Here is a 14,376-nt window from a genome sequence, read left to right as displayed (position 1 = left end):
GCTCAGATTAATTTTTATTTAGAAACAAGGTCTTATTTAGTTAACACAGGTTGCCTTTAAACTGAGATTTCCCCCTGCCTCAGTTAGGTACTTGAAAATAGCTGGGATTAGAGACATACACCACAATGCCTGGCTATGAACTTCTGAAGTCATTTAAGCTTTTCAAATTGAGAAGACCATGCCTTACCAATAAAGAATGCATGAATAGATCTTTTTGTTGTTGGTGGTGGCCATGGGACTTGAACTTTGGGCCTAGGCACTGTCCCTGAGCTCTTCAGCCCAAGGCTAGAGCTCTACCATTTGAGCCACAGTGCCACTTCTGGTTTTCTGGAAGTTAATGGAGATAAGAGTCTTACAGACTTTTCTGCTGGGCTGGCTTTGGACCTCAATCCAAAACAGTTAAGATTACAGATGTGAGTTACCTGTGCCCTGCTCTACATTTAAATTTTTTGAACTGTTCTTATAACGGCAATATACAGAGAGGTTACGGTAACATAAGTCAAATAATGAGTACATTTCCTTTTGGACAATGTCACCCCTTCCTTCACTCTCTCCCAGTTTTTCCCTCCCATCCCCATCAGCCCTCTCCCTCCATTTTTAAAGACCTTTGCTTAAAATAGCAGCTCCGAAAAATGATAAAATACACAAATTTATTCTAATTCCAAAGGTTGGGAATTTTTTTTTAACCAACTGGGTAAAAGAAAGTACTTTCCCTTTAGGTTTAGAATAATTCACTTGCAAAAAAAAAAATAGTTAAGAGACTTGATTCCATGCTGTGCCCTCCCTCATCCTCCCCCTAATGTCTTGAAACCAACGTGTGTGTGTGTGTGTGTGTGTGTGTGTGTACACACGCGTGCTGGTCCTGGGGCTTGAACTCAAGGCCTCATGCTCTCACTAGGCTTTTTTGCTTACAGCGGGGACTCTACCACTTGAGTCTCGCCTCCAGTTCCAAAACCAACTTTTATAGAAAGAAAATGCCAACATAAGCCTGAGTTATTGCAGTTATATATCTTGTGTGGTTTGTAAGCTACCAAACTATATAAACATTACTTTGAAGAGAAAATTGAGATTGAAATGACTGGCCATCAGCTTCAATTCACTGGGGACAAGTGAAATGAGCTGGACTATGTAAATTATTGGAGAAGGGCCTCTCTCAATATAAGACCATCTTTTATATGCACTAATTTTAAATGTGCACACATAATGACCGAGGTGTTAATTGCATTTAATTGATGTGTAAAATGATCAATGTGTCAGTCCAATTATCTAGTAGTCATCTATGAGCTGGTGATATAAAAATGAACAACTTGTCAAGTGTTGATGGCTCATACCTGTAGTCCTAACAACTCAGGAGGTTGAGATCTGAAGATCTCAGTTCAAAACTAGCCAGAGCTGAAAAGTTTATGAGACACTTATCTCCAATTAACCACCAAAAAGCTGGAAGTGGAGTTGTGGCTCAAGGGTAGAATGCCAGCCTTGAATGGGAAAAGCTAAGAGATAGTGCCCAGGCCCTGAGTTCAAGCCTCAAACTGGCAAAAACAAAACAAAAAGGCAGAAGCCATCTGTCTTGGTGGCTCACACCTTTAATCCCAGTAAGGCAGAGATAGGGATCCTGGTTCAAAGCTAGCTCGGGCAGAAAGTTATGGAAAGCCCCTCCCCTTTATTTGTGGAGGGGGAGCCTCCCTTGGCTCATGTCTGTTATCCTAGCTGCTCAGGAGGTTGAGATCTGAGGATCACGATTTGAAGCCAACCTGAGCAGGAAAGTTCTTGAGACTCTTCTCCAATCAACCACCAAAAAGCCAGATTGGAGCTGTGGCTCACATGGTAGAGTGCTAGCCTTGAGCAGAAAGCTAAGGGACAGTGCTCAGACCCTGAGTTCAAGCCCTGGAACACACACATACCCAGTGTGCATGCACACACACGCACACACACACGGAAAAAACATGGTCACATTTCCCAGCATGTGCCGTTTCTTATCCATCTTATGTTGAAACCTGATTTATAAAAACAAAAAAACTGCCTGTTTTTGTAAATTCTGATTTTTTCGCAAACCACTTTGAATTGCTTTGGAAACAGAAGCTCGAATGAGATGCTGGCTGGGACCAGGACGGCAGGGAGAAAGCCGAGGGCAGCGGGCACCTGCTGCGGGCGCCTAGTGCCACCGCAAACTCACGCCACCCGGAAGCGTCCTGCACAGCCTTGCCCGCTCCCAGTGGCCACAGCAGGTTCCGCACAGCGCTGCCGCCCTTCCCAGCCCGCCCCAAGTCCCGCCAGCGCACCGCTTACCATGGTTTCCTCCCGGTAGCACACCGCGTTCTCACCTCCTCTCCGTCGGACGCCACGTGCCCAACCGCCTGGCGCCCCCGCAGCACACCGCGTCCTGATTGGCTCACGGCCTGCGCGACTACTATTGGTTCTCACGGCTTTAGGGCGGACCGTAGGTTTAAACTTCAATCTTGATTGGCCACCTACCTTGACCGCCAATCTGTTCCTTCTGATTGGTTGTAGTTTGCGGCTCAAGGGGTGACCTCTGATCTTTTGAGTCCTGTGGTGGCACGCAGAAGTGGGGCCTATTGAGAAGCCGAACACGAAATAGCCAGGAGGCCAAGAAGAAGCTCTGCTTAGGGGAGAGGGGCAATGTGGGGCCCCACATGTACATCGCTTGTAGAAAACGCACATCGTGAATCCTAACTACTGGAGAGGCAGAGATGGCCGCTATCATGGTTCAAGACGTACCCAGGAATAAAAAGTTCGTTTAACAAGCCTGGCGCCCGATGCACATGCCTGTGATCCTAGCTCCTCTGGAGGCTGAGGTCTGAGGATCGTGGTTCGAAGCTAGCCCGGGCAGAAAAGTCCCAGCCATACCACTTCTGGGCATTTACCCAGAACATCGCAAGCCAGGGTATCACAAAGACATTTGCACATCCATGTCCATTGCTGTACTATTCACAATAGCCAAGTTATGAAAACAGCCCAGCACTCTAAAATAGATGAGTGGATCCAGAAAATGAGGTACTTATACAAAATGGGATTTTACACAGCTATTAGAAAGAATTATGTGGGGTTTTTTTTTGCAGGAAAATGGATGAACAAATCATATTAAATGAGGTAAGCCAAGTTCAGAGACAGAAATGGTGCATTTTTTCTCATATGGGGAGGATAGATACACTGGGAAATATATATATATATATATATATATATATATATATTATACAGGACTCTAGGCATTCACACACAAGTGCCCAAAGGAGGATACTCTTAGAGGAGGAACACAAATGTGCAATGCATATGTGCTTCTGATCGTATAAAATAATATTTATCAAAGTGAACTTCAGGAAATGGAAATGAGTTTTTTTTCTCTTCACCACTGTTACTGTTTTCTTTTTGTCTTATTTGTTTATTTGACTTTGGGAGGGTAAGGGGGCACACAGAAATGGAGGGACAAAGGGTGAGCAAATGCAGCAGTGGTACTCACTAGACACTATATGGAAAATGAACTGTACAACTTGCAGATGGGGACAGAAGGGAAAAACTGGGAGAGAGCAAGGGAAGGAGTGACACTGTCCAAAAAGAAATGTATTCTTTATCTGACTTATGTAATTTAACCCTTCTATACATCCCTTTTATAATAACAATTTTTCAAAGAAAAGATTCCAGCTGGGTGCCAGTGGCTAATGCCTGTAATATACTAGCTACTCAAGAGACTGAGATCTGAGGATCACAGTTCAAAGCATGTGAGTTTATCTCCAATAAACTACCAAAAAAAAAGGCTGAAAATGGAGTTGTGACTCAAGTGGTAGAGTGCTACTCTTGAACAGAAAAGCTCAGGGACAGCCACAGACCTTCACAAAAGAAAAGAAAAGGCCCCATTCTTTCAAGTAACCAAATACCTGATAAAAAGAGAACATGATACACAAGAAATTAATAAGAAATAAAATCTTTGTTTTTCAGGCAGATCATATAAAAGGTAAAGAAAAATGTTTCATAACTTTTTTTAGTATGTGGAGACTAACACTCAAGATTTAAAAAGTAGGGGCTGGGGATATAGCCTAGTGGCAAGAATGCCTGCCTCGGATACACGAGGCCCTAGGTTCGATTCCCCAGCACCACATATACAGAAAACGGCCAGAAGCGGCGCTGTGGCTCAAGTGGCAGAGTGCTAGCCTTGAGCGGGAAGAAGCCAGGGACAGTGCTCAGGCCCTGAGTCCAAGGCCCAGGACTGGCCCAAAAAAAAAAAAAAAATCAAGATTTAAAAAGCAAAACGCAATCTGTCCTTTTAGAGGCTGGGAGGGTAGCTCAGGTGATAAAGTACTAGTGGTTTTAAGATCCTGGATTCTATCCCCAGTTCAGGAGGAGGAAGAGAAAAGACAAAAACAAAAATGCTGTTCTCTCAGTAGAGAAAACCTCAGTTTTGCATCAGTTCAATTTTTATATTAAAGCCCATTTTCAAAAATATTTTAATTTGGTTTACTTGACCAATTAAGATCAATTGTGTGTGTCTGTGTGCCTGTGTGTCTATGTGTGCATGCTGGTTCTGGGGCTTGAATTTAGGGCCTAAGTACTGTCCCTGAGCTTTTATACTCAAGGCTTAAGCTCTGTCACTTGAGCCATAGCTCTACTTCTGCCTTTTTTAGTGTCTAATTGGAAATAAGAATTTCATGGACTTGGCTGCCTAGGCTGGCTTCGAATTACTATCCTCAGAGCTCAGCCTCCTGCATAGCTAGTATTACAGGTATGAGCTGCTGGCATCCAGAAAGATCATTTGTTTTATTTTCATCCTCTTCAACACTTTTTGTGGTACTGGGACTTGAACTCAGGGCTTTGTCCTTGATACTGACTACCTGAGCTATGCCCTCTAGCCCTTCAAAGAATTCCTTCTTGTATATTTCTTCTGATGGTAGAAATTTGCAAAGGAAGGGATAGTGAAAAACTTCCCCCTCCACTCACCAGTAGGGACTACAGACAGAATCCAGTAGTGTTGACTTTGTAGAAAATTCTTTCTTTCTTCTGGCTTTGTCAGTTTTCCCAGAATCCAGTGCCCAGGGGGAATCATCTTCCTCACCAGAAGCTGTGGGAAGCAGTGAAAGAAATTCCATTTTCTTTCTTTTGAGAGTCCCAGCTGAGCCTAAGAATTAAACTTGCATAAGGCAGAATAACAGAGGAAAAAAAATTCAAAATTACTTGACACCAGTTTAATGTGGTACAGGAGTCCTCAGATGCATATAAAGGCCTCAAGAAGTAGCTACTTCTATACTCAATTGGGCAAAGAATAGTGGGTTATGAAGAAGCAACTAAACTATGTGGAAGGCTTACGGATAAGAGTTATTTTATTTTATTTTAGCAAAGGCTGTACAAAATTCTCTCATGTTAAGTTCTTGACCTTGAGAGTAAGGATGGTGTGTCTTTCACATGGGAATTTCATCTGCTTCTAAGAAATAGCAAGAAAGTGATGACGATTGTTCCATATCTATTGTTTCTCTGGTACTTTTAACTTAACTCACCAATATACCAGAGTAACTTTATAAAATTCATTGACTCTATTTTTTATTTAAAGTGTCTTTTAGTTATTTTAGGTACTAACCCATAGGATCTGGAATTTTCACAGAGGAGATAAGATGATAAAGGAAATAAACATAAAGACCATATATTGCAAAAGAATGAATTGAGCATTGAGGTACACATCTGTAATCCCAGCACTCAGAAGGTAGAAGCAGTAGGTAGTGAGTTCAAGGCCAGTCAGGACTATATAGCAAAAAGAGTGAAAGAAAAAAGGGAAGAAAAAAGAGAGGAAGGGAGGGGGAAAGGGAAGGAGAACAAAAATAATAAAATGGAAGTTTGGGGATGAGCTCAGTAAGCAGAGCATTTGTTATATATGCATAGGGTCTTGGGTTCCATCCCCAGTACTACAGAAAAAAGAGAAATAGATAAAGGAAATACTGTTTATAAAGACATAGGTGTGGTAAATAGGAATGTGAACTGATCAGACAGTTCTCAGAAGTACAAATGGCTTATAAAGAAAAGTTAACCAGGGCTGGGAATGTGGTTCAGTGGTAGAGTGCTTGCCTAGCATACATGAAGCCCTGGGTTGGATTCCTCAGTATCACATAAACAGAAAAAGCTGGAAGTGGCACTATGGCTCAAGTGGTAGGTAGCATGCTAGCCCTGAGGGGGGTGGGGGTGGGGAAAGAAGCTCAGGAAATGCATTTAGGAAATTTTTTCCTCTGACCGAGTGTTAGTCGAAAGGAGTGAAGCTGAAACTATAACCAAGGGAGGCATTATGCCTCCAGAAAAGTCTCAAGGAAAAATACTACAAGCCACGATAGTGGGATCGGGCTCTAAAGGAAAGGGTGGAAAGATTCAGCCAGTTAGGGGGTGGACGTTCTTGGGAAGTATGAAATGGCATGTGAAGCTGCCCATTCCATGGAAAAGTTCTGAGATCTTTCATCATGTAAATAATTTCCCTATCTCCTTTTTATAATAAACTGATGGTAACTAAACTAATGATATCCATTGTCTCTAAAATTTAATTTCATTGTTCTGGTATAAAAATTTCCAAATAAAACATGTAAGTGGAAAGAAAAAAAAAAAAAAAAGCTCAGGGACAGTGCCCAGGCCCTGAGTTCAAGCCCCAGGACTGGCACATACAAAAAAAGTTTACCATCACTAACCATGAAGAAAATGCAAATCAAAAGCCAATGGCTCAGGTCTATAATCCTAGCTATTCAGGAGGCTGAGATTTGAGGATCGCTGTTCAGGAGCCAGATCTAGCAGGAAAGTTTATGAGACTCTTATCTCCAAAAGCCAGCAAAACGAAATGGAAATGAAGCTGTGATTCAAGCAGTAGAGCATTAGCCTTAAGGAAAAAACAACACCAAGACCCTAATTTCAAGCCTCACATGTACCACATGCACACACATTGTTAAAAAAAAAATATGTTCTGGGGCTGGGGATATGGCCTAGTGGCAAGAGTGCTTGCCTCCTGTACATGAGACCCTGGGTTCAATTCCCCAGCACCACATATACAGAAAACGGCCAGAAGTGGCGCTGTGGCCCAAGTGGCAGAGTGCTAACCTTGAGCAAAAAAGAAGCCAGGGACAGTGCTCAGGCCCTGAGTCCAAGCCCCAGGACTGGCCAAAAAAAAAAAAAAAAAAAAGTTCTGGATTTGAACAACATCTCCCTCTGCCACAATGGGTTTAGTAAAATATATTTCTCTGGTTCCCTATTCCTCTTTGCTCTTGCAGATAAGAAAGGATATGGTCTAGGTTTTACAAGGATCAGGAAAGGTTTTGTTTTGTTTTGTTTTTTGCCATTCTTAGGGCTTGAACTCTGGCCCTGGGCGCTGTCCCTGAGCTTCTTTTGCTCAAGGCTAGTGCTCTACCACTTGAGCCACAGCACCACTTCCAGCCTTTTCTGAGTAGTTTATTAGAGAAAACAGTCTCACAGACTTTCCTGCCCAGGCTGGCTTTGAACTGTGATCCTCTGATCTCAGTCTCCTGAGCCACCAGCACGTAGCAGGGAAGGTATTTGGAAAACCAGAAGTGGGCTGCATTCAGGTATCCAGGGTCAGTTTTTAACATACAGGCTGCAAGAACTCTTGAGAAGGAGGAATTCACCACTAGCAAGGGATGGAGCAGATGGGAACAAAAGTTGCTATTGTCAGGGTTGAAGTACAAAAAGAGCTAGGCACCAGTGGCTCATACCATAATCCTAGCTATTCAGCTCTGAGGATCGAGGTTCAAAGAAGCCAGCCCAGACATGAAAAGTCTGTAATTCTCTTATCTCCAACTAACCACCAAAAAAAGCCAAAAGTAGAGTTGTAGCTCAACTGGTAGAGTGCTAGCCTTAAGCAAATAAAACTCAGGGACAGCATCCAGGCCCTGAGTTCAAGCCTCTGGACCAGCACAAAAAAGCCACAAGTGGAGGTTGTGGTTCAAGTGGTAGAATCCCAAACTTCAGCAAAAAGGTAAACAAGAGAACAAGGTCCTGAGTTCAAGCCCCAGTACCATCACATATGCGGTCTCACACACACACACACACACACACACACACACACACCCCACATACACATGCACAATTAGTGGTTCCCAGGAACTAGGGGAGGGCAGGATGAACAGGTGGGGCACAGGGGGTTCTTTAAGGCAGTGAAACTATGTGACAGTCTAATCCTCTATAGCTGACGTGATATGCTTACCAGAACCCATAGAACTTTGATGCAACATAAAGTTCAAACCTAATATATACTAGGGACTGTGGGTGATAACAATGAGTCAATGTAAGTTCATCCGTTGTGACAAATGTGCTGCTCTGATGCTAGATACCAATAGTGGACACGTTGTGTATCTGGGGCCGCACGTCGATGGGAACTCTCTGTACTTTCTGCTCAATACTGCTGTGAACTCACAGCTTCTCTGATAAAATAAACTCCATTAAAAACAATCATTTGGCCATAAATGTAAAGGTTTATTTCTGGATTTTCAAGTCTATGTTATTTATTTCTATGTCCACCCATATGTCAGCACCACAGTATTATAATTTTGTAGTCAGTTTAGAGATCAAGAAGTAGGGATCTCTAATACTGTTCTTTTCTTTGCCATCTCTTTGTTGTTGTTTGTGTTTTTGCCTTTTTGGTGTCGTCTTGGGGCTTGAACACTGGGCCTGGATGCTATCCCTGATTTTTTTTTTCACTCAGTAGCACTCTACCAACTAGAGCCACAGCTCCATGTTCCATTTTTTGGTGGTTAATTGGAGATAGACTTTCCTGCCTGAACTGGCTTAAAGACGTCGTCCTCAGATCTCAGCCTCCCGAGTAGCTAGCATTATAGGCATGAGCCACCAACTCCCAGCTTCCTTGCCATATCATATGAATTTTGAAATCAGCTTGATAATTTCTTAAAAATACACAGGATTTCTTGTTGTGTTTGTTTTGTGACAGTCCTGGGGCTTAAACTCAGGGTCTGGATGCTGTCCATTAGCTTTTCTCAGCCTCCTGAGTAGCTAGGTTTATATGTATAAGCCACCAGCTCCCAGCCAGAATTATTTTCTTAATTTTATTTCAGGATAGTTCATTAGTAGCGCACAAAAACACAACTGATTTGTGTACACTGATCTTATATATAACAAACTCTGCAGAATTTGTTAGTTTTAATATATTTTTGTAGATTCCTTAAAAAAAAATATATATATATATTCACCTGTAATTAGAGCTAGCTTTACTTTGTTTCCTATCAGGTTTCTTTCTTTTGGTTTAGTTTGTTGGCAGTACTGAAACTTGAACTCATGACCTTATACTTCCTAGGCAAACTCTAATACTTGAGCTACGCCTCCAAACCAAGTTTGTGTTTTTATTCTCTCTCTCTCTCTCTCTCTCTCTCTCTCTCTCTCTCTCTCTCTCTCTCTCTCTGTGTGTGTGTGTGTGTGTGTGTGTGTGTGTGTGTGTGTACTGGGACATGAATTCAGCTTGGGTAGTGTCTCTTAGCTTTTTGGCTAGCAGTCTACCATTCGAGCCACAGCTCCATTTTTGCCTTTTTTTTTTTTCCTGCTGGTTAGTTGGAGACAAGAATCTCACAGACTTCTGCCTAGGCTAGTTTTGAGCTGGGATCCTCAGACATCAACCTCCTGAGCAGCCAGGATTACAGGTGTCAGCCACTGGCACCCAGCTGTTTTCTATTTTCTTTATCCCTTAGAATGGCATAATTCACTGATTTTCATGTTAAATCAACTTAGCATTCCTGGATTCATGGTATAGGGACTGGCATGAAGTACCCTGAACTCTAAAGAGCTGCTATTCTAAAGAATTGCTGTTGGGGGTCCTCCAGGACTTGCTAGGTGGTCCTAGGTTAGGAGAGGCTGTGTTGGCATCAAAGGGGCTTTGAGGACACGCAAGCGCGCACACACACACACACACACACACACACACACACACAGAGGTCTGCAAGCTGTCCCAGGAGGTCAGCTGCATGTCTCCTTATAAGATATTATCTGTAGCTGGAGGAGGCTCAGCACAGCCTGCCCAAGCTCTGCCATTTCATAGCATTCTCACACAAGGCTACACTTTCTTACCAACGTGTGAGGGTGGCTTCCAGCCAGCCCATTGTAGCTGAGGAGTCAGGGGATTGTTCAGGGCGGGGCTTAGCCAGACCTAGGTCCTCAGCGCACTGTGCATGCAGGAAGGTACTTTCCAGACGCCCACCCCGCCCCTACCCCGCACATCGCTGGACCTGGACCTTGGCCAATCACGCCTTTGGTTGCGTGGGATGAGAGAGACACCTTAGGACGCGAGCGACCTCTGGTCTTCACGGGTAAGTTGTGCGTGGCGGAGGTGGTTTAGGTGTGTGATGGCGGAGGAGGGGGAGGCTGGGCCCCCTTCCCCCCCCACCCCCGCTCCGGGGATGGGGGGGCGGGGACGGGACGGTGTGCAGCGATCCAGCGCGTTGGAGGCGGGGGCGGGCCCTGCGCGCAGGCGGCGTTGGTTCGCTGGCTGGCGGGGGCGGGCACTGCGCGCAGAGCCGGCGGTGGCTGCGGTGGCTGGCGACAGCAGGTGAGTCGTGGCGGGGTTTGCTCGGGGTTAGGCTGAAGCTCAATCGCAAGCAAAGACTGTGGTGTCTGGGGACAAGGGCAGTGCGCCTGGCTAGTGGGTAGCTCCCGGCGCAGGCTACGACGACGAGGCGGCAGCTTGTAGGGGTTCGGGGCAAGTGCGCCGCGAGCCTCCAGATCTCCAGATCTGGGGCCCCGGCTTTCCTGGCCTGGTGAGCTGATATTCCAGCCTGGCAGCAGGGGTTGGTGGTGGAGGTGATCGGTTCTTCTGGGAGGCCAAGTGGCTTGGGCCACGCCCCGACTGCCAGAGCCGCTCCCGTTCCGGGTCCTGGAGGCCCAGCTCCTCCCAAGCCTCTCATTTCGTCTGGGGCTTAGAGCTCTGATCGATCATGGACCTGCTCCCAACCTTTCTCACTTTCTGGGGCCACTTCTTTATTTTCAGTGCCAGATTCGCAGGCGCCTAGGTCAGGCTCTGCCCTGCCCCCTCCACTGCCCAGGAGGCTGACAGGATCTCCAGGCTTCCTTGTGACTTCCCATCTCTGTCATCCCATCCTTGTCTTTGAGTACACCCTCAAGTGCAGGCGTCCTGGATCCCCCGCCCCCCTCGTGGAGTCAAGAGAGTGAACCCAGGGTGGATAATCCAGAAGAGACACAAGGCTAGCCAGGACCTGACTGGACAACCTGTCATTTCCCTCTGGCCCTCCTAGGTCCCAGCACCATGGCCCGGGGACTGTTCAGCACTGCCAGGCTGGCTCAATTATGCCAGAAGCTGAATCGACTGAAGCCACTGGAGGACTCCAGCATGGAGACATCTCTGCATCGCTGCCTCTCCACACTGGACCTGACCCTGCTGGGTGTGGGTGGCATGGTAGGCTCCGGTCTCTATGTGCTCACAGGCACTGTGGCTAAGGACATAGCTGGGCCTGCTGTGCTCTTGTCTTTTGCTATAGCTGCTGTGGCATCCCTGCTGGCTGCCCTATGCTATGCAGAATTCGGAGCCCGTGTGCCCCGCACGGGCTCTGCGTACCTGTTCACCTATGTATCCATGGGTGAAGTGTGGGCCTTCCTCATTGGCTGGAATGTGCTTCTGGAATACCTCATTGGAGGTGCTGCTGTGGCCCGTGCCTGGAGTGGCTATTTGGATGCCATCTTTAGCCACAGCATTCGCAACTTTACCGAATCTCAAGTGGGTGCCTGGCAGGTGCCCTTTCTGGCTCAATACCCAGATTTTCTGGCTGCTGGCATCTTACTTGTGGCTTCTGCCTTTGTCTCCTGTGGAGCCCGAGTCTCTTCCTGGCTCAATCACACTTTTTCAGCCATCAGCCTAATTGTCATCCTCTTCATCATCATCTTGGGCTTTGCCCTGGCCTGTCCCCATAATTGGAGCCCTAAGGAAGGTGGCTTTGCACCTTTTGGCTTTTCTGGCATCATGGCAGGCACCGCTACCTGTTTCTATGCCTTTGTGGGTTTTGATGTCATTGCTGCCTCCAGTGAGGAGGCCCAGAATCCACGGAGGGCTGTACCTATGGCGATTGCCATCTCTCTTGGCCTGGCAGCTAGTGCCTATATCCTCGTCTCCACTGTGCTAACACTCATGGTGCCCTGGCACACCTTGGACCCAGACTCTGCCCTTGCTGATGCCTTCTATAGGCGGGGATACAGCTGGGCTGGCTTCATCGTGGCAGCTGGCTCCATCTGTGGTAAGTGACTCTTTTGAATAAGGTGGGAGGGAGCAGGGCAGTGGGAGCCTGACCTCCAGAGCTTTTCCATCCAGGCTGGATGGAGTGCTGTTCCCCACAAATTGTCCATGGAATGTCAGCTCTGAGCATAAGCTTACAAATCCTTTGGGGGCAGTGTCACTCAGCTCCCTTCAGATTCTCTAAACTGGAATGTTCTATTTGGGGGGGGGGTGACAATCCAGCATCCCCAAACATTTATACTCACTCTCTAAGAACCTAAATTCATGTCCATGTCTCCAGAGAGCCCCCTTAGGCCCCTGCCCCTCCAATAGCAGCCCTTGATGAGCTCCTCTGCCTTACCGAATGCCCCCTTCCCAACTCTGCTGCAGCCATGAACACGGTCCTACTCAGCAACCTTTTCTCGCTGCCCCGCATCGTCTATGCCATGGCCGCTGATGGGCTCTTCTTCCAGATATTTGCCCGCGTACATCCTCGGACACAGGTGCCTGTGGTGGGGATATTGGTGTTTGGGGTCCTCATGGCTCTCCTTGCACTGCTGTTGGACCTGGAGGCACTGGTCCAGTTCCTGTCCATTGGAACTCTACTGGCCTATACTTTCGTGGCCACCAGCATCATAGTACTGCGCTTCCAGAAGGTTTCTCCACCCAGTTCCCCAGGCCTGGCCAGCCCTAGCCCCACAGCTAAGAAGTATGACTCGTTTGCTGATCACATACAGCTAGTGGGTTCTGTGCAGACCTCCATCCCTGAGCCCGGGCAGCTGCGGCCATCCCTAAGGCCCTACCTGAGCTTCCTGGAGGAATACAGCCCTGGACCTGCTGTGACTTGGGCCCTTGGCATCCTGGTGGCCTCAGCCATTACCCTAGGCTGTGTGCTAGTCTTCGGGGACTCAGCTCTGCACTTCCCTCGGTGGGCCTACATCCTGCTGCTTGTGATCAGTGGTGTCGTGTTCCTGCTTAGCCTCCTTGTCCTGGGGGCTTATCAGCAACAGCAACAGCGAGACACCTTCCAGGTATTTCCTCTGTCTAGCACTAGCTCTTTGGCCCTGCCTCTTCTGTCATCCTACAGATAATAAAGGGTTTATGGGGCTGAGGGGGTCGATCTAGCCTCTCTTACCCCCATCTTTTTGCATAGTAAGGATCCACAGGTATCCAAAGACTGGGGTAGAATTTCTGTGAAATCAGGCCCTGGGCTAACAGATCCTGCAGCCCATCTTGCCTTACTTTTATACCTTTAGATCCCCTTGGTGCCCTTGACTCCAGCTCTGAGCATCCTCCTCAATATCTGCCTCATGCTCAAGCTAAGCTACCTGACTTGGCTGCGTTTTGCCATCTGGCTGCTGATTGGTGAGTGAGGTCAAGCTAAGAGGCACATTCCCCCAAGTACTGCATGGTGTGGGAGGAGCAGGGACAAGGCAGGGCTGGGATCTGGCCCTCAGGCTCATTTCACATCCCCTCCCTCACTACAGGACTTGCTGTGTATTTTGGCTATGGGATCTGGCACAGCAAGGAGAACCAGCGGGAACCACCAGAGCTGACCACTGCACACTATGTAGTATTCCCCAACGGTGGCCTGGAAGAGACTGTGGAGACGGTGCAGCCTGCTAGCCAGGAGGCAGCCCAGGAGTCTGGCTGCATGGAGTAGCTTGGCCTATCTGTGAGGCCCACTGGCAATTTCCCTGCATTCCTCACTTCCTTGAGAAATAAGAAGAGCTGGGGCTCCACTTGCCATGGACAACTTGGGTTTGCAGGCCTGCTCAGGATGGGGTAGGGATGTTCTCAGGATCTTAGAACCCACCTGACTTAGGTACTGTGATGCTATCTTTTGTGTGTGGGTATGTGCACAAGTGCTGGGGCTTGAACTCAGGGCCTGGGCATTGCTCCTTAGCTTTTATTTCCCTCAAAGCTGGCATTCTACTACTTGAGCCACATCTCTGCTTCTGGCATTTGAGTGGTTAATTGGAGATAAGTCTCATGACTTTCCTGCTCGAGCTGGCTTCAAACCAGGATCCTCAGATCTCAGGCTCCTGAGTAGCTAGGATTACAGGTGTGAGTCACTAATGCCTGGAGAGCTGCTGGTCTTTAGGGATGGGCCTTGGCTAGTGCTGGCATGGTAGACTCTTTGTCTAGTGCCTTCCTATTTATTA

General features: G+C 47.0%; 1 protein-coding gene across 1 annotated transcript; it reads left to right on the top strand.

Annotated features, from left to right (window-relative positions):
• The first annotated feature begins 10,494 nt into the window (after positions 1–10,494).
• Positions 10,495–14,103, top strand: Slc7a4 (solute carrier family 7 member 4). The gene is made up of 5 exons (XM_048340939.1): positions 10,495–10,537; positions 11,241–12,233; positions 12,602–13,242; positions 13,468–13,576; positions 13,699–14,103. Exons 2-5 carry the CDS (start codon positions 11,252–11,254, stop codon positions 13,872–13,874), a joined length of 1,908 nt encoding a protein of 635 aa, XP_048196896.1. The 5' UTR covers positions 10,495–10,537; positions 11,241–11,251; the 3' UTR covers positions 13,875–14,103.
• The last annotated feature ends 273 nt before the right edge of the window (positions 14,104–14,376 follow it).

Source organism: Perognathus longimembris, chromosome 3 (genome assembly GCF_023159225.1).
Source record: "Perognathus longimembris pacificus isolate PPM17 chromosome 3, ASM2315922v1, whole genome shotgun sequence".
NCBI classification, from domain to species: domain Eukaryota; kingdom Metazoa; phylum Chordata; class Mammalia; order Rodentia; family Heteromyidae; genus Perognathus; species Perognathus longimembris.
The sequence above is the reverse complement of the archived record's forward strand: the minus strand, read 5'-3'. Positions and strand labels throughout refer to the sequence as shown.

Coding starts and splice junctions, on each gene's coding strand:
- Slc7a4 (XM_048340939.1), top strand. CDS start 11,252: ATGGCCCGGGGACTGTTCAGCACTGCCAGGCTGGCTCAATTATGCCAG. Junction 13,243..13,467: donor AACAGCGAGACACCTTCCAG/GTATTTCCTCTG, acceptor TTATACCTTTAG/ATCCCCTTGGTGCCCTTGAC. Junction 13,577..13,698: donor TGCCATCTGGCTGCTGATTG/GTGAGTGAGGTC, acceptor CCCTCACTACAG/GACTTGCTGTGTATTTTGGC.